The sequence below is a fragment of the Oryzias latipes genome, chromosome 1 (assembly GCF_053564925.1).
Source record: "Oryzias latipes strain Hd-rR chromosome 1, Olatipes_Hd-rR_3.1".
NCBI lineage: Eukaryota > Metazoa > Chordata > Actinopteri > Beloniformes > Adrianichthyidae > Oryzias > Oryzias latipes.
The window spans coordinates 22,388,627-22,408,680 of record NC_136237.1 but is presented as its reverse complement, the minus strand read 5'-3'; the positions used below and the strand labels follow the sequence as shown (position 1 = coordinate 22,408,680).

At 40.3% G+C, this 20,054-nt stretch overlaps 1 protein-coding gene across 1 annotated transcript in view; it reads left to right on the top strand.

Annotated features, from left to right (window-relative positions):
- Positions 1-19,841, top strand: part of LOC144994257 (rho GTPase-activating protein 10-like) — a 48,346-nt gene extending 28,505 nt beyond the window's left edge. Inside the window, exons 19-23 of the mRNA XM_078951378.1 lie at positions 2,405-2,546; positions 8,121-8,280; positions 14,395-14,502; positions 16,662-16,753; positions 18,570-19,841. Coding sequence (XP_078807504.1) covers positions 2,405-2,546; positions 8,121-8,280; positions 14,395-14,502; positions 16,662-16,753; positions 18,570-18,658 — 591 coding nt within the window. The 3' untranslated portion in view covers positions 18,659-19,841. The remainder of the gene's footprint in view (positions 1-2,404; positions 2,547-8,120; positions 8,281-14,394; positions 14,503-16,661; positions 16,754-18,569) is intronic.
- The last annotated feature ends 213 nt before the right edge of the window (positions 19,842-20,054 follow it).

The following is a 20,054-nucleotide window of genomic DNA, read 5'->3' as shown; positions in this document are numbered from 1 at the left end:
ATGAAAAACATGCACTCACACCCCAAAAAAATGTTGGCAAATCTTGTTTTTCTTCTTTTCAAATGGTAATTTTTTGTTTAAATTATGAATTTGTTCCTCTTGAATCATATGCATATGAATAAAGGTATGTTTCTGCATCAAATTTATTTATATGTTTGTTTGTTTACAAAATCATGAAAAGTCAGAATTTTAAAATGAATTTTAAAAGTTCTTCACTTTTTGTTTAAAGTTTAAGCAAGAGATCTGACAACTATTGCAGGAGTTTTCAATATTGCCTGTAGGGGGAGCCCTAATGACTGTTTTAGACACTAAATGTTCTTTTTGGGAGTGTTTACCAGACAATTATGATCGGTTTCCTTTACTTGGATGGTTTGCTTCCTGGCTGAATTCACACATTTTAGGTATAAGATGTTTAACAACATGGAATCATGTAATCTCCTTAGATTCCATTAATCTGTGTCAGCCTTTAAGCAAGGAGGAAAATGCCCAAGAATAGGTTTTCTAAGCTGGTTGGAGAACCATGTGAGGTTAGGAAACCAGTCACTTTTCTTTTTTTTTACCTCTCAGGTTTGTTAAATCAAAGGTGATGTGAATAAAATCTGCTACCAGGCTCATAACTGCAGAGCAGATTAAATCCATCACCGGTATATTTGTAAAGCGCTAAAACAACAGCAAGCAGCCCCGTGTTTGCCTCAAGACTCCAAGACTACCCAGAGGCATCCAACACCTGCAGGGTGATGAAGGATGTGGAGGCAGAATGCAGCAAAAGCATTTTGGAAAGTACAGCATGTTAGTGCCGAGGAAAGGCTGAGCAGACAGACAAGACTTTAACTTTCCTCACATCTGACTCTCACTCCAGACTGTTGCTACCTCCAGACACCAACAGTGGGCCCTGCTTTACATTCACCTCCATCTGCAGAGCCAGGCAGCAGAAACTCTCAGCCATATCAGATTTCTCACTTTTTCTATCTGCTTCAAACTTTCTCTGGTACAGGCCTCCCTCCTCTGTGCCTCCTTCTCCTGTTCACGCTCTCGCACTTTCTCTGCCACTTTCTCTCCGCTTCCCCCCTCCCTCCATCCTCCACTCTTCTGTGATACTTTTCCGAGGCTCTGCTGAGACTTCCTCTCTTTCTGAATCCCTATTCTCTTTCAACTCCACATCTAAAGTTTGTGTGTAAACACGGCCCAGTGTAAACAGGCTTCACCAGTTAGCCAGCCCTTTTCAAGTCGAAGCCCTGTTTATTTACCCCACACACACACACACACATCTTCATGTGAGTAGGTCAGCTTCTCAAAAAAGCAAATGTCACAGTCATTTTTAAACTGGATGGAGTTGTGTTGTGTGCGTTTCGGCTTTTCTTTGGTTCCTTTTTCCAGGACCAGCACAAACAAAATCCCTATTAGAAAAGTTTTTTGGAGCGCTTTATTATTTTTAACACATACATTTAACACATATTTCATGCTTATTTTTGCAGTTAAATACTGTACTAGAAGTCTGTATATCATGAGCAGATCACAACATTTTATTGCAGTAAAGCGCAGCAGAAGATGGCACTACTGTAAGCACACAATGGACAAAAACAGTTAGGTGAAGTTAACAATATGTCCAAGCTCAATAAGTTTTAATTAACATTTAAAACTGAGAATATGTGTCTTTATTTGTTTTTCCTAACTCAAACAATGACCTTCAAAAACATTTCAGAAGCAAAAAGAACAGTTTTTTTGTTTCTTTTTAATAAGATTTGACAGAGAGACGGCAGTGAGGCGGCTGCTAATGGACCGTCTACAAAGTGCAAGCCCTTAGAAAAAAGTTATTTAAAAAAGAATAAATGCATTATCTCTCAAAAACAACAAAAACTAATAAATGGTTACATTGATAAGAGCTAATCATGAATACCGGTACTCCTCATCAATGATTAAAAAAAAAGCCATCATGAATTTATAATAATTTTTAATGGAGACATGAATCACACGTGATCAAAAATGTGCAATTGTTCTGAAGATACTAACATGTCAGTCACTGAAATTTCTCCCATGACTAATTATCAGCTATTTTTACTAGTTAACTATTTTTTCTAGTTGATTGTTGTACCACTTTTGCTTGATTGGTCCAGCTACTTCACAGAAGTGCATAAAGTGTTAAATAATAAAAGAAGGTAATAAAATAAAAAATCTGGAAATATCTGGATCTGTTCATTGAATTTGATCATTTTATAAATGTGCTACAAAAGTATCAGATCAGGACTCGGGATCAGCAAAAACTTAAAAGCAAAGGATTTGGAATCAGATTTGGGCCAAAGAAATCTGATGGTGACACCCTAAATACTGCAAAGACTTTTTGTGCTGCAACTTTAGGACTATCTGGCCTTTTTCTGCTGTGTACTTAACGCAAATGTGTTTTCAGATTTTTACAGATGCTCCCGAGTTAAGTTCCCCTGCCTCTAATGAACCCGTAGCCTCTGCTCCCACAAGACAGTCCAAGAAAGTGAGTCGACAGAGCCGCCCCTTGGCTGTCTACAACCCTCAAGTCCTTGACATTCAGAATGGTAAGACACTTGGCATGTGTAACCTTTTTCGCATGGGATCAGAATTTATACTCAACGTATGTGTTGCAACTCAACAGATTTCAGTGCTGGGAATAAAGTTTTCATACTTGGCTTTCATGCTTGACCTAAAAATAATTGCGCTCTTTCACAATTGCACATCTTCAGGGGTTTCATCAGGGGGTGAGCAGCAACAGGGAGCAGTGACAGTTCTTAGACGTACAAACTAGGTTTAGTGAGTGCATCCCTGCTGTTGCTCTCTGACTGCATTTGCTTTGATCCTGAAGATAATCCACCAATTCGCCTTTAATTATACACTTCCAGGTGAAAAACTTTCAAATATGAATTTCCATCAATACATCTAGGACACACACTGCAATAATTAATGTAATATATTGGATGAATATTTAAATATACTGAAAAAAATGGATTTTTTCAATCCTCCTCCCTTACAGCACACGCTTCAAGATGACAATTCTAAGATTCATCAGACTCATTTTGTCCAAGTGTGCTTCAGAATGCATGAGGCATCATTTTCACAGCTAGCTTGCCCAGCACAGACTCCAGACCTTAACCCCACACTCAAAATCTGTGCAAGTGCCGGAGAAGCCTTTTTTATTATCAGTTCATCTGGGTGATAAACGAGTGCAGCTCTGTTCACTTTGGGACACTTTCCCTTGAGCTTTTAAAAAAATTCGTGCAACATGTAAGGCTAAAGGTAGCCCAATAAAATATCACAGAAGTTTAATTGAGTTTTTATGGCCATGCAGTTCATATACACTGCAAAAACAGGCCCCCTAGAAATAAGTCAAAATGACTTACCTCATTAGCCAATTTATTTTAAATATTCAAAAAAGAAATCTGCCAATGGAGTAAGAAAAATGGTCTTTCCAAGAATTGTTAAAAAAGGTCTAATTTTACAGCTATATAGGTATATATGATTAGCCTTCTCACTAATGAATTTAAACAAAATCTAAAAACAATGATCTGCAACTGGTGTCTTTTTGTGGTTTTTGTTGATCTAAATAAAGTTTAAAGACATTTTAAAACTAATTCACATATATTTTATTTTCAGTTATAAATGAGCAAATCCACCATTTCTACTGATTAACTGACATTCATTTTTATTGAAAACAGTCCTAAAAGATGCAGTAAAAAGGGGGAAAAATAGGCAGACCACAAAGCTTACATTCCATCTGAACTTTTTTTTAAATCTACCTACCATTTTTTACTTTTTCTTTGGGCTCTATGATCACTTACTTGTCTACACGTGAAACACTGAGCTCCATCGCTTCCTCTTTTTCAAGAGCTCCTGCGGTCCTTTTTTTCTGAGGGGCACTGATGAAATGGAAGTCCATAAGACGCTCTCACATCAGATCGCCTGATACGTTGACCTGAAATCTAACTAACAACAATTTCTGATCTATGCTGTTAAATCCTTTTCACTCTAGAATGCCAAAAGTCTAAATCTGCTTAGCAGATTGCCTCCCTTTGTCTCCTCTGCACCAGCTTTTACTGCAGTGTGGTTTAATATCAGGGGATGAAAAGCATAATCCTACTTTTTTTTTTAACCTTTGTCTCTTTTGTAAGGGTCCCACATCATGAGGGCAAGAGCAAATTTTAGGATGTGAAAGCAGCAGAGTGGAGTTGGGATGTGTGGAAAATGACTGGCTTCTCATGCAGATGCTGCGGTTGTGTTTTTCACATATATATATATATATATATATATATATATATATATATATATATATATATATATATATATATATATATATATATATATATATATATATATATATATATATATATATATATATATATATATATATATATATATGACAATGACGGGCAATTAACATCACCCAGTGAGGGTCCTTGGGCAAGACCCTTAACGCTACCGCCTACCTCACAACATGAGAGACAATGAACCACATGTCATGCCGGCTCAGACGTCGCCCGGCTAAACAAGGTCTGCGTCAGGTGCTGAGGGACCAGAGCACCCTGATGGAAAGTGGGCTACTGGAACAAGACGGAAATGGACTAGATGTGAGAACAAGGTTCTGTTAGAATGCTACTACTCAAGTAATCCCACCCAGAGGGGTTACATGCAGAGAATGTGGAATGAATGGATGCTTCGAAATCCACAATCAGGGCTAACTGCCAAACAACTGGTAGCCCAGTGCTCTAACATCCACAAACGGCAACTCCTATCACAACTTGAGATTGAAGCAATACAATACAATGCCACGGGAGAGCCAGAACAACAGGTCAGAGAGGAGGTTATACCACACTCCCACCCTGAGATTGGGTACACAGCCCCAACAACCACAATTACACTGAGCGAGGCAGCAACTGACCTGAAAGACAAGATCATGTCTACAATGAACACTAGGCAACCCCGACACCAGCTACAACGGTTAAGTGATGTACCGCCTGAAAGTCTACTGGAAACTGTGAATGAAGCATTGAGGGCAATTCCTACCACAACCATCACAGAAACCAATGAACTGGTTTATACTTCAGCAGCAGTGATCCTTGAGATGCTTGGCTATAAGAGCAACCATGGAAGAAAACAGTACCCACCATGGAAGCAACGGTTAGAGGCCAAAATCAAGGCAACTCGGAAGGATGTGAGTAAGCTGACAGAGGCTCAAAGAGGTGCAATGAGAAAGCAATTACCTAAGAGATACAGCCACTGGAAACTGCCAAACAAAGGCTCCTAGCCTTGAGCAGCCGCCTAAAGAGGTACACAAGAGACAATTAAGCCAGACGAATAAACAGGCTCTTCGCAACTCAACCTGCAAAAGTGTACGCTCAGTGGCAGGGTCAAAACAGCCGAGCAGACCCACCAAGGCTGGAAACTGAACAGTACTGGAGAAGTATATGGGAAAAAGAGACAGCACATAACAGCAATGCCCAGTGGCTGGTCTCTCTAAGAAAAGAACATAGCAACCTCCCTGAACAGAATCCAGTAACCATCACAGTGGCTGACATCCAAGAAAGAGTCTCAGGTATGAAGAACTGGACAGCACCGGGCCCTGACATGATACATGCCTACTGGCTAAAGAAGCTTACCGCACTCCACGAGCGCCTGGCAGCACAAATGAACCAGCTGCTTAGAGATGGGACTCACCCCGAATGGCTAACGGAAGGGCGAACGATCCTGATCCAGAAGGATCCCTCAAAGGGTGCAATCCCATCCAACTACCGGCCAATAACCTGTCTGTCCACAACATGGAAGCTCATGTCAGGCATCATTGCAACCAAGATAAACAGGCACATGGATCAATTCATGAGTAACACACAGAAGGGCATTGGTAGAGACTCCAGAGGAGCCAAACACCAACTCCTGGTCGACAGAACAGTCGCCCAAGACTGCAAGTCACGACACACCAACCTGTGCACAGCCTGGATTGATTACAAGAAGGCCTATGACTCAATGCCACACACATGGATCACTGAATGCTTGGAGCTGTACAACATCAACAGGACTCTAAGAGCCTTCATAGGAAATTCGATGAAGCTGTGGAAAACCACCCTTGAAGCCAATGGGAAGCCACTTGCACAAGTGTCCATCAAATGTGGGATATACCAAGGTGATGCTCTGTCCCCACTGCTGTTCTGCATAGGTCTGAACCCCCTCAGCCAAATAATCAACAAGACTGGCTATGGATACCGACTCAGAAATGGGGCCAACATCAGTCACCTCCTATACATGGATGACATCAAGCTATATGCTAAGAGCGAGCGTGACATTGACTCCCTGATCCACACCACCAATATCTACAGTACTGACATTGGGATGTCATTCGGGCTCGAGAAATGCAGCCGGATGGTGACAAAGAGAGGCAAAGTAGTCCACACAGGAGGGGTCTCACTCCCAGAAGGAACAATAACAGACATCGAGGACAGTTACAAGTACCTTGGAATTCCCCAGGCAAATGGCAACCTGGAGCAGGCAACAAGGAAAGCTGCAACAGCTAAATACCTCCAACGAGTAAGGCAAGTCTTGAGAAGCCAGCTCAATGGCAAAAATAAGACCCGGGCAATAAACAGCTACGCACTGCCAGTTATCAGATACCCTGCAGGCATAATAAGATGGCCAAAGGAAGAGATACAGACCACGGATGTTAAAACACGAAAGCTCCTCACCATGCATGGAGGGTTCCATCCCAAATCCAGCACACTGAGACTGTATGCTAGCCGCAAGGAAGGAGGCCGAGGACTAGTGAGTGTAGAAGCCACTATCCAGGATGAAACATCCAAGTTGCATGAGTACATCAAGCTCAAGGCCCCAAATGACAGTGTGCTCAGTGAATGTCTCAGGCAATGGAGAGCAGAGGACACAGTGCTGGAGGACAGATCCTCATGGGAGGACAAACCCCTGCATGGGATGTACCACCGGACCATAACTGAAGTGGCTGATATCAAGAAGTCCTACCAATGGCTAGAAAGGGCTGGCCTACAGGACAGTACTGAAGCGCTCATCCTGGCAGCTCAGGAACAAGCCCTGAGCACCAGAGCGATAGAGGCTCAGATCTACCACACCAGACAAGACCCAAGGTGTAGGCTGTGCAAAGAGGCCCCTGAAACAATCCAGCACATAACTGCAGGATGTAAGATGCTGGCAGGTAAAGCATACATGGAGCGCCACAATCAAGTGGCTGGAATAATATACAGGAACATGTGTGCAGAATATGAACTGGAAACCCCAAGGTCAAAATGGGAAACACCTCCGAAGGTGGTAGAGAATGAGAGGGCAAAGATCCTGTGGGACTTCCAGATCCAGACTGATAGGATGGTAATGGCAAACCAACCAGACATTGTACTGGTGGATAAAGAACAGAGGAAAACCGTTGTGGTGGATGTGGCAGTGCCAAGCGATGGAAACATCAGGAAGAAGGAACATGAGAAACTGGAGAAATACCAGGGACTCAGAGAAGAACTGGAGAAAGCCTGGAAAGTGAAGGTGACAGTGGTGCCCGTGGTAATTGGAGCACTCGGGGCAGTAACCCCCAAGCTGGAGGAGTGGCTACAACAGATACCTGGAAAGACCTCAGACCTCTCAGTCCAGAAAAGCACAGTGCTAGGAACAGCTAAGATACTGCGCAGGACCCTCAAGCTCCCAGGCCTCTGGTAGAGGACCCGAGCTTGGAGGAGAAACCACCCGCGGAGGGTGAGAGGGACGTTTTTTTTTTTTTTATATATATATATATAATCTGTAATTAATTTTCAAACAAGATTCTTTAATTGGTGTTGTGAAACTTTCTGAAACCACAAATAAAATAGTTTTAATATCCATATATTTACTGCCTTTTTCATTTTGACAAGTTCTCACTGAAACTTTAGTTAAAAAAAGTTAATGATCCATGAATATTTGATTGCCATTTTTTAACCAGAAGATCTATTTTTAAAAAAGTTCTGAAAAAATGGGTGGATGTGCCAGACTTCCTAAACTACAAAGCACAAATAAAGTAGAAAAGAGAAAATATACAGTAAATAATGTGAAGCAAATGCATGTTTTCTTTTATGTTTGTTGATTTATTGTTGCTGCTTTTTTGTGTTTGTGTGCATCAGCGGTGGGGAATAATTGCAGCCTGGCGACAGATGAGACATCAATGGGCAGCAACGAGTCCGTATCGTCCCAGTCATCGACGGCCTCGGCCTCAGAGGTTTCTACAGAGAAGACCGAGCATGCAACTCTGTGTTCCAGCCTGAGCTCAGGCAGCAGCTCCCGGTGAGTGTTTGTCTTTGCCTTAGTCTCAAATCAATATTCCACTGTGTCACCACTTAAAATGCAGGTATTTCCTTACAACTTCCAAATAGTTAAGTCACAAACGAGACGCATAGATTACACCATTGTATACATAATAGTACATGATGTAGTTTAAAGGTAAGGAACTTCCTTAGAAAAGTAATTCCCTAGAGTACTAATGTGTTGCCAGATATTATCACTGCTCCATCCAGTCCAGCCATCCATCTGTCCATTCACTTGGCGTACTTCTCCCATTTCAAGGAGAAGGAGTTTCCTGTTTGCAGAACTTAAAAAAAAATAGATTTCCAATGTCAACTCAGTGCAGCTCTTTGATTTTTTTTTTGTTTGTTTATTTAGCAGCAGACTGTAAATCAGACTCTGCAGCATCATGCTCATTAGAATCCTTCAGGCTGAGAGTGGCAGCTTCACCCAGGTTACACTTGTCCTTGGAGCTGTAACATCACACAAATGTTAAGCATGCAAGTGCACCTTCAGGAGTGACATTCAACTTATGTGTTTGAGAAATATATGTCATTAAATTCCTTTTCCCTGCCAAATTCAAAGTAATAAGAAACCTATTACTACTCAAATGCTAACGCCTAATATCATTTTTATTTACTTAAACTAGTTATTATGACTGAAAGTAGTTGCTAGTTGCATAAATTGACTATCAGATTTATACATTTTTTATGCTGCATTCTAAATAATTCCACAATTAGAATGGGTGAATACATTTTTGATTAAATGTTCAAACTAATTCATACTCCTAATACAGGTACACAAGCGTGTCTAATCTACAGGGAAATTAGTTTGTGATCATAAATCATAAAAGGCTTATATCATGCAGAATCAACTTTTTTGATCTTTTAAGTGTATTTTAATGTTAATTTCTTACGAAAAACAACTTCACAGCGGTATTTTGTTTCATTCACGCATTTCTGAGCATTCCACAAAAGCGAGCGGGTATTTCCGTTCATAGGTATGAAAGTGGGGAACAGCACCTTCCAGGGTGAGTCTGTGCAGCCAGCACCACCCCCAGGCTAACACGCGAACCTTTTCTCCACAGAGCAACTGGTGATCGAAAAAAACGTTTTTATTTTATGTGCACAATATGCACATCCATATTTGCAAGAGTTCAGATGTCATTTGTTTTCATGGGTAAAAACTCTGACACGCTGGCGAGACCGGCTCTAGGCTGACATCATTAAATGAGCGGCACGAAAGTCTGTGCCTCAGAAATCGAACCATTTTAATTCCAGGTAGGAAAAGGAATTGCAAAAACAACTGATATTTCATTTTTTAAAAATCGTTCTTTGGTGTAGGAAATATTAGTGTAGGTAATATATTTGTTATATCTATCTATGAATACACTTTTGTTTACTCTGAAAGGCTTGGAAGATGCAAACACAACTGTTCTTCATATAGGAAAAACCATTGAATGTATGTGAGTGAGTGTGACGTCATGCACAGAAAATGCCTTACGTCTGGCTCCATCAAGTCAATTCAAGTTGGCATTTTTTGTGATGTGGACGCCCCCATGTTAGAGCTAGACGATGTTGGTACGCAGTGATTGGTCCAAGTCGGTCTGAGTGGCAATCACTCTCACCAATCAGAAGAGAGCATGTTAGAAGGCCGCACCTCTACCACTTGAAAGCGGGCTCCAGAGTTCAACATGAGACCACCAACTTTTATTGAGGTGTCTGATTGATCAGTTTAAAACTTGAATAACTTGCAATAAAGAAAAATATTGTGGGGAAAAAAAGGATTAGCAAGAACATTAAAAAAAAAGTATCAGATCAAGAATTGTTATTCTGACATATAGAATGACTGAGTTACAGCTGTTTATTTCTGTATAGAAGTCTATGGGATTTTGGCTTATTAGAGCTAACAGGTACTTCCTGTTTTGAACGCCATGAGAGAAGGGTTCAGTCAGTCCACTACTCATATACAGTCAATGGTAAAAACCCACTATGGTCTCTAAAATAACTCAACAAAATGCATAATATTTGTATTTATTTGTTTTATTTTTTAGAAATTTATTGCGAAAATCAGAATCTGCTTTTGAAGTATTTAACTAGTTCAGCCTAAAAAGTAAATAATCAAACAAGCCTGGACTTAATGACCTTATTTAGCATTTTGTCCCACAACCGGCAATGAAACTGTAACCGTCAAAGAGACTTTAGCATCTATCAACAGGTATTTTGACCAATAACTGCGGTGAAAAAAGGTTTAAAGGTTTTCTTTCTTGACTTTAATCTGCCACATTGTTGTTTGATCCAGCGCTATCCTTCTTTGTGGTCTGTCTTTTTGCCCCCCACTCTCTAAGTCCTTGATTCTTTTTTGTTGTTTCCACCTCGAGACTCGTGTCGAATGCTGATGCGCGAGATGAGCTGTTGGGTTAAGCTGCAGATGTTAGACTGTCTGTTGTATCATGTCTGCAGATTCACCTTCAAAACACTTTCTGTCAGTGCCCCCCTCGTCTCTTTACACTCCAAATGCACTTGGAATGCAAAAGCAAACCCACCTGTCTCCTTGACGAAGGACGATGACAATCCTTCGTTTTGTTTGACCTCTTTTTGTGCTTTTTTTGGTATTTTTTTTTTTTTTAAGTGTAGAATTAGACAACCAAGACTTAGTATTCCTTAGGTAAACAACTCCTTTTTCCTCCCTCGTATGCAGCATCATGTTAGAGGACGGAAGGAGCAACCTGGAGGAGGTCGTAAATCTCAGCCCTTATTTGTTTGGAAGACAGGTGGCCGTGCGTTGGCCGTGTAAATCGTATTGACATAGGAGAGATATTCATCTTGTTTACCCTTATAGTCACAGCCCCTGTCCCTTTATGAAGACTTGCACCATATGTCACAGGGTGTCGCCCTGGCATTGTTCACTCATAAATCTTAGCATGTGAGATGGTGGAGACCTGTTGGCACAGCACCTCCCTGGCATCGAACCCAGGGATTTGGTTCCATTTTCAGCCCAAACCCAGCAGTAATTACAGTAGATTGCTTCCAGCCAGTCCCAGATATGCGTTATCTGTGTTTTGCTGTGCACTCAGGTGCACCTAGAAGACTTTGAGTCTGCCTTACCATACACAAATGTGTAATGACTCATGACATCCTGCAAAAACTTTCCCCGGACTTTGGCACAATTTATGGCGTGTCATTTGCAATGACTTGCCTCATTTCTCCTCTTCTCCTTAAATTCAGTCACAGCTTCCCACAGCAGCCCTTTTTTTTTTTTTTTGCCTCAAGTCCTCTCGGTTTAGACTTGCCCACCCCCGTATATTTTTTTCCCTTTCTCTGGACTGCCCTAACCCCGAGCTCTCCAGGCCTCTCGCAGGCAGACAGCTATGGATCATGAGACCAAGGGGTGGAGGGGGATTTGGGCTTATTTCCCGCCCACCCAGACAGGCGGAGAATTGGTGAGCAGCTTGGCTGCAGAATTGATCCTTGCTTCTCAGAGAAACACCAATAAATCCCACACCTTCTTTAAGTAAGAAAGAAGGCTGATAGCCGCTCTCATCCCAACGTCGCTCCACGCCAGGATAAACCAGACTCCAGACTTTAAGCCAACCTTTGTGTGAAAATGGCAGCAGAAACCAGTAGCAGGAGTTCACTCGGGGTGATGAATTCCTTCTGCCACTGACTCGGCAATGTGAGGAAAAATGCGGAAGAACTTTCATGTAAAAGTGCTGAATCAGAAGACCTGCACCGTGGTTTGTTTTTGTTTTACTGCTTATGCACATAAATTAAACAAGATATCAGGAAAAATCTTGAAAATTACGCTTCAGTTGCTGCAAATCCTTGTAGAAAGTTTTCACCCTTCTGCCTAAAATAAAGGCACTATCAATTTTGCGGGGAAATAACAGAATTATTTTACACATTTGACATGGACATTTATGAGATGGTTACTATTTCTCCATGTTTTTCAGACGTTTTGCACAAATCCTTTAACGTCCCATTCAAATCCTCTTTTAATCTATTGTAAAAGCTTTCCAAGTAGTTTTTAAATTATTCTTATGCTGTTTTAAGGCAAAAAAAAAAACAACCTGTGATGTTTTCTAGGACACAGTTTCTGCCGGGCCTCCGGAGTTATAATCAGTTTAACTCTGAGTTGTGGGCTGGACTTTTGGAACAGAATCAGCCCGCCCCCTTCATTCATCTATTTACACACTTTCCCATTAGCCCCGTTAGTCACGCCCCCAAGCTAATATTAGCAGTGAATCAAAAATGGCGAGCAATATTGGAGCTATCTATCAGTTTAATTTTAAATGTGATACCAGCTCGGACAAAGAAAACAAACACGTACATGGATCTATTTGTCTGCAAGTGAATGCATCAGAATGGAGCGGAGCAGGGAGCTTGTGGCCTGCCGATTATAGCTTCTGCATTTTGTTGTCAGATCCTGATTCACAATGATTTGAATACAGAAATATTCAGGACTGCAATTTTTAACTTAAATTTCTTAATTTATGTCCTCCACCATCTGAAAAAATGTCACAAAAGCATGTTCAGAACACCAAAAAAACAATTATTTATTGGAGTGAGTCTTTGAATGCAGCCCAGACTTGCTGACTTTAGTCAAAAGTCTGTGTGTGTATTTTTTTAAAAGTGGACCCTTACTCAGGGTTTTCAGTGCATGCGTTGTCAGTTCTCCTGCAGGTGGGCCGGTGGCGGTGCTCCTCTCCTCCTTTTGGCTGCGTCCCAGGCAGACAGTGGTTGTGCCTGGACCCAGCTTAATGAGTGGATTTGCTGCACTGCAGCGCTCTGTCCCCCCATGCTGATGTGGAGCAGCTGAGCACCACAGTGGCCTCATACTGCTGCAGAGCTATAAATCACCCGCAGTCAGTCCAGGCACCAACTACCACTTGGGGATGGACAAGCACACTGAGAGGGAGGCAGCGGATGGTGAAGAGGAGGAGAGGGGGGGGGGGGGGGGGGGGGGGGGGGGGCAATGCAAAGTAGAGAAAGAGAGCGTGAGCTCAGGACTGAGTGTTCACCTACACCTTTGTCCCAAAAGATCCCCGAGTGCGTTCTCCCTCAAGGCCATCCCTCTCTCTTGCCTCCGCCAGAACCCCCTGCTCACAACATCCTCCACAACCTCCAGCCCCTCCCCAGCTGCTCCCTCTAATTGCCTTTATTAACGTCTCTATGGGAGCGGCAGCTAGAAGCAATTTGCTCATTATGTGCTGTATTAGCGCTGGCCCAGGGGCAGGCATGGAACACAGAGGGATGCTTGGCTCAGAGTCCAGCTCTCCTCTGCTGCACTTTGTTTTCACCAGGGTCCCCTACCTCTATTCTGTGGGATAGCCATGAACTTGTTGTCCCTAACAACCAATGTAAAGTTAAGCTGCTAGTGCCTGATAAAGCTTTGCTCAGGGCTTCCACTTGATCTTTAGTATTTAAAGAGAAAAGGGTTTTTACCTGACTCTAGAAAAAGAATTTAGTGTGAAAACTTTACTAACTCTCGCACCTAACTTTTTTTTATCGTAGCTCCTATGCTAGCTAATCTTTAGTCCATGTTAGCTTGACTTCCAGCAATGAGGAACCTTTTAAAATACTAATTCAGCTCATTTGAATGACTTTGCAGTGAAATTGGCATTCATTTGATCCTTTGTTTTTCTAGAAAATAATACTACATGGAAAAACAATTGGTTTAGCACATAGTCTTGAAGTCTTGTGATAAAATCTTGAGTCAAGCATCTACAGTCCACTTCAAAATCCTTCATAATGTTAAATTCCTTGAACCAAACTGGATCTTGTAGTGCTAAAATGTTTCTGGTTACATTAAAATTTTAAAGTGTAGGGATATTCTGATGCAAAGATAAAAGAAATAACATGAAAAGCATATTGATCGTTGAGGTTGTGCTGATCTATGTTGAATTTCGTCAATAAAAACAATTTTGACTATGTTTTTTTAATCCTGCTGTGTCAGTAAAATGAAATTACGGTATGTAAACGAATGCACAGAAGAGTTGCATCAGAAAAAAAGATTTGCCTACTCCTTCTTGACTGAGGGACATCTAATGTGAGCTATTCCCTTGTTGTTGTGAGCTGTAGTTATTTGTTTATTTGTTTGTTTGTTTCTCTATTTTAGATCCACTACAGCTGCAGCCTGTTCTTCTGCTCCTGAAGCTCCAAGTGAGAGTCCGCCTCTTGCCAGCACAGCCGCATCAGAAAAAGACAAGGAGAAGCCAGAGGAGAGGTATTTCTTTATACTTTTTTCTCCTTACTTTTGCTTTCATAGTTTCTATTCGCTTTCCAACTAAAGGGAAATTCAAATTTAGTTTAAAACACTTAAAAGAAATATTAGGAAGGAAAACTTAAAAGGCTTCTTTTAGTGAAAAAAAACAAATGCTTCTGCAATCAGCATATTTTTTCTGCAGCCATGACTAAATTTATGTTTTCATTTTTATGCTCATCTTGACAAACGATCAGATCAGCTTTCTAGTAAGCAAATAAATATTACATTTTATGCTCACAGAAAATTGTGGACTGAGAAAATGGCAAAAGAAATGTGGGGTATTTATCTTTTCAAAAAGACAAATATCTGTGGACCAGCTGCAAATTCCAGGAAACGGGCCCTTTTTTTAGTCATTTCTACTTTTTAACTTTTTATGTTTGTGTCTGCTTAGAAGACTGAAGAAGGCCAAAACTGTCATCTCCAACCAAGGACTGCAAACTTCCTGAAAAGATTTTGCTAACTCATACAGTAACAACTATTCCCAGACTTAGAGTTCGATGTAAAGCAATTCGAGGTCAGATGATAATATATAAAAAAAAAAAAAAAAAAGAGCTAAAGGCAGAGCGTGTTCCTCCGCTCTGAGTCTTTGCCTCAGGCTGTGATTGAAGAGGTTCTGTAGGATCCTACAAACATGGTCTGCACCATTTCACCAGGCTGTGAGGTTGACACCATGTGGACCTGCAGGAAGGTTGAGGTTCATGTGTCTTTTCCCCACCGCGTCTACACAACAGGGACCAAAAGCGTTTCTTTGCAACCTGATTTAAAGGCGTTGCTTCTTCACAATAAGGCAGTCCTGTGAAATGAAGAAAACATTTTGAGTTTATTTTGCAAGGTGTTCTGCAAAAAAAAGTGTTGAATAGGACAAAAATAAAGACTGCAACTCTGCATCAATGTCAGCATTTGCCCTTGAAAAATAAAACTTTCTTTTTCTCACTTAAGAAACAGAAACAGAATTTTTACATTCTGAGATGAGATTGTAATTGAATTTCTTCTGTCATCATTTTCCTGTCTGATCTTTACATTCAAGTCAGTTGCATCCCTACTAGCTAGCCTATTTTGACTGTTTCTCCATCGGTATTTCACCTCACAGTTTCATGCATTTAACTTACCGGTTACTATTATGCTGTTACCTTTCAGGGATTTAATGGCACTGAAGTGGCTTGAATACTCTTTTGCAAACCCCAAATATTATCTCTGTGAACAGGATGGGACTGTGCAGACAACACCGTAGCCGTTTCCCCTCCATAACAAAACTGAAAGCTAAATTCACTTTGAATTAAGCTAAAGAGGCATCCAGTCCACTAAAGACACGTTCACATTCGAGTCCTCCAGCTCCACGAGTGTCATTCTTTCAGAACTTTGTACTCTTGTATTGACAAATCTGCATGCAGAAAAGTTTCTCCGCCGCCTTCACTTTATCTTTTTCTCTCTCCCCTCCACTCCCACCTTGTTGCTTTTAAGCTGAAAGAAAGGCTTATCGTGCATCGAATGTTGAAGGCGCAGTTTCAAAATAAAAGCAGCTACCATTGAGGATTTTGGAAGGTTGGCCAAAACAACCTTTCACTGCTTGAGGCCACTAGAATATATCACCATTTAGCGGCATAAGTGCACATTTTTACAAAACCATTAAAAAAAAGCGATCAATACAGTCCTTTATTATGTCAACCTGTCTTTAAACACAGTTTCTAAGCTCACAGTTGTAAATGCAAAAGCTGATGCACCGTGAAGGTAAATGTCTATTCTGCCTAGAACACCTTTACAGCTTTTCCATTACTTCATGGTGAAAGTGTTGTCTGTTTTGCTTTCCTGGCTTTTTATCAGGAAAAAATAAAATAAAATGTTAATAATAAAGGCCGAGCATCTTATCATGTGTGTGCACATGTACACATGTCCATGAAAGGGGGCTTTGACTCCCTGGTTTGTCCACACTAAAGGTTGGGGCGCTCTCCCGTTTAGAGTCCAGCTCCTCTTTGAAGTACTTCTGCCCATTTTCCCAGCTGGCCCTTTTCTGCTGTTTCAGGCCTGTGAGAGAATGAACATCCAGACCTGATGCTCAGATTGAACTGTGCCGTAATCCCTTTCAGAGCTCCGCCAGTTCACTGATTGCCTTCATTTCTCAGTGTCACCGGCAGGAAAGCCAAGGCGGTGTACCCGTGTGAGGCAGAGCACGACTCGGAGCTCTCCTTCCAGGCCGGTGCAATATTCAATGCTGGTAAGTGTTATCGCCCTCACCAGTCGCAGAGAGAGGGAAAAAAAACAGCACTCACATATTGGGTTTGGGAGAAAGCTGAGCAGCTGATCTGATCTGGAGTTGAACAGAAAGACGAGATGAGGAGAGGGAAAACCGGAAAGAACCAGGGCCAGGACCTGCTTTGTCCTCTGGAGTCCATGGAGAGACGCTCAACTGAGCTTTAGTAGTCCTCAGGGCAAAATAGCACTGTAGTGTCTTTGATTTCCTTTTTTATCAGACAGAGGGACTCTCACTGTGATGTAGATTTAATATGAGTAACAATATGAAATTAAACTTTAAGGAAGCTTTAAAGCTTGTGAGTATTAGAGAGTATTTTTATGGTTTTTCTTTTCATCCTCACTTACTTTTTGTTACAAAGTTACCAAACCTACACAAATTTCGCCGCATTCCTGCTAAATTAACTTCTTCTCATCTTACTGATAAAATTAATCTTGACTTTAATATATATCAAATGTTTTTTTTATTACATATGAAAAATATGTATATTATTGTAAGTGCTCTGCAAAGAAAAAGTCAACAATATCATATTATCCCTCATAGCACAGGTCTTCAGAGCCTGTTGTGACTATTTTAACTCTCCTGTGTTGCTCTCTGGTTAAAGAAAAATAAAATGGTTTGTATTTTAAGAAGTTACATATTTTTCTGACTACATTAAGCAAAACAAAACAGTCGAACTTTATTCAGTTCAAACAGTCGAAGCACAGTATGTATCACTCCGCCAGTACTGGATTACAGTCTCCATGATGCTCCAGCAACCCATCAAGCAATGCAGCTTCAGAGTTTACTAAAATCGTACTAAAATATAAAAAAAGATTTTTGAACACCATGTTCTACAGAAAATCAATTGGAGTTATGTTAGGTCAGGCAGAATTTATACTTGAGGCACACCATATTATACTTTTGAAAAGAATTCAAGGATTGTGAGTGATTTATTTTGAAAGGAAGTCATGTAAACCATTGTCAAAAAGTTACAAACTATTATAAACCATTTGATTTTTTATTTTTTTTGAAAAAAAGGCAAATTTCTCTTACTGTCAGTAAGAAATCTTAGGTTTTGGAGTTTGCAGACCTCTGCCTTAAAATGGTTAAGGTCAAATATTTTAACCTATAAAGACTGTTTAAAATGATTAACAATAGATTTATCTATTTCTCTGTCTGTCTTTAAAAGTGGGCCTTAGAAAAGACCTTAACTAAATTTATCTTTAGATTTTTGTCTTAACATAGAAAATATTCATTACTTTAAATTATGGTTGATAAGTTCAGTTTACTTTTAAGTATCTCTTCCTACCCTTTCAAATTTTAAAATAAAAAGCTCCAAAAAACTATAAAAGACTGTATTGGTAACGTTGTGAGAGGAGGCCAAGATATGTGGTGTAACATCAAAAACAAGCCCCTTAAAAATAAGTCAAATATTTTTACCTCATTAAAAAAAAATGTATCTGCCAATGGGGTAAGAAAAATGGTCTGACCAAGAACCCTTTTTCAAGAAAAAATTCTACTCACTAATACATGTTCCCTCAATTTAAGATTAATTTGTTTTTTAAAAACTTTATTGATACAATTATTTTATTTTGTAAGACAGAAAATTAGACCATTGTTCATATAACAGTGCTGAGATAGACAGAAAAGTAACTTTAGAACATAATTCATGCACTTTCTTTTGCAAACGCTGTAACTTTCCTACATTTTATGCTCCTCTGCTTGAACAGTGGTAGCCAGAGTTTGCCTTTTTGATTCTGTTGGTCCACCCCTGGTGATGCCGTCTTCTCTCCTGCAGTGATCCAGTCAAGAGAGCCGGGGTGGCTGGAGGGGGAGCTAGAGGGAAAGAGGGGCCTCATCCCTGAAAACTATGTGGAGATGCTGTAAAACCAAAAATGGAGATATTTATGGACACTTTTTCATCTTCATCAAGGACCGTTTTAAGTGCGTTTGCTCCATCTGGGCTCAGAGTGCTCAGAAGCCGCCAAAGCAGCACCACCGTCCATTATTACTAATGAACTGTTGTGAACACACATACACATGAGTTTTGACTGACAAGTAGGGTTTGTGCCACACGCGCAAACCATACATTGAATTTATTTTTTATCAACCAAAAAAAAAAAAGTCCAAAGATGCACGATTGTGATGCAAAACAGGGATTTCACTGAAGAGTGGTGTGCTATATATGTATTGCTGCAACAGCCAAGTAATGTCACAGTGAAACAGAGGATGGTGTCTGAGCTCCTTCTCCTCTGCCCACTTATACATGGTATCCATGAGCTCAAGGAGAGATCCTCAGAAATCCAAAGGAAAAAATGTCACCGCTGTAGCTTTTCATGGTCTCATCCACGAGGTAGTTTTAGTTGGCGTTAAGCATCAAAACCCAAAGCATGCCGTGAAAATGTCCAAGCATTTTTGTTTTTTTGCTTTTTGCTTTGCTATTTAAAAAAAAATGTTTATTGATTATAAAGAGGCACATTGATGATATAATTTCCTGTCACAATATTTGCATGAGATTTTAGACACATTTCTACTGTTTCTGTTCTTTGTGCTCTTAATGTAGAAACACAAGCATCAGTGTCAACAACAGCAGAAACAACATTAAAAAACAAGTCGTTTGTGTACCGTTGCTCCTAATATTAAAAGAAAAATCAAACACTCCAGTGGGGCTGACTTACAAACATCACACCTTTTTTTTTTTTATAAACATATACCTGTTGTATTCATTTCCTAATCTGAGTCACGACCAAGTTTAGTTCCTTCAGGTTATCAATGGGTTTTAAATTTTGTGGTTTCAATTGGTTTTAACATTTTGCTCAGTGTTGCATGTCAGACCTTGTTTGCAATGCAAAAACCTTCATTTCTCAAAGCGTTTTGCTTCACATTGTGTTTTACGTTGTGGTTACAGTAACTTAAGGAGAGGATTCAAGATGTTCCCATGGGGCCTCAAGTTTTCCTCCCTTTTGTCATTTTTTTTAACCTTTGGAGATCCTGATCAATGTCAAATAAAGATTTATTTTCTCTTATTTTATTATGCATTCTTCCCATGAAATAAATGTTCTAAAATGACCATTTCAATGTTTTTTTTTGTGTGTGTGTGTTTTTTACACGGCATTAAGCTGTAAGAAAGTCTTCTGTGTATATCAGTTCAAGCTTAACCCTCACCATGTTTCATAAATATCTGATTGTTGTGTTTCTGAGAATATAAACCTTTATTACGCAAACCATACAGGTTTTAATCTGCTAACTGTAAGTGTAAAATGCTGAAACATTTCCTGATTGG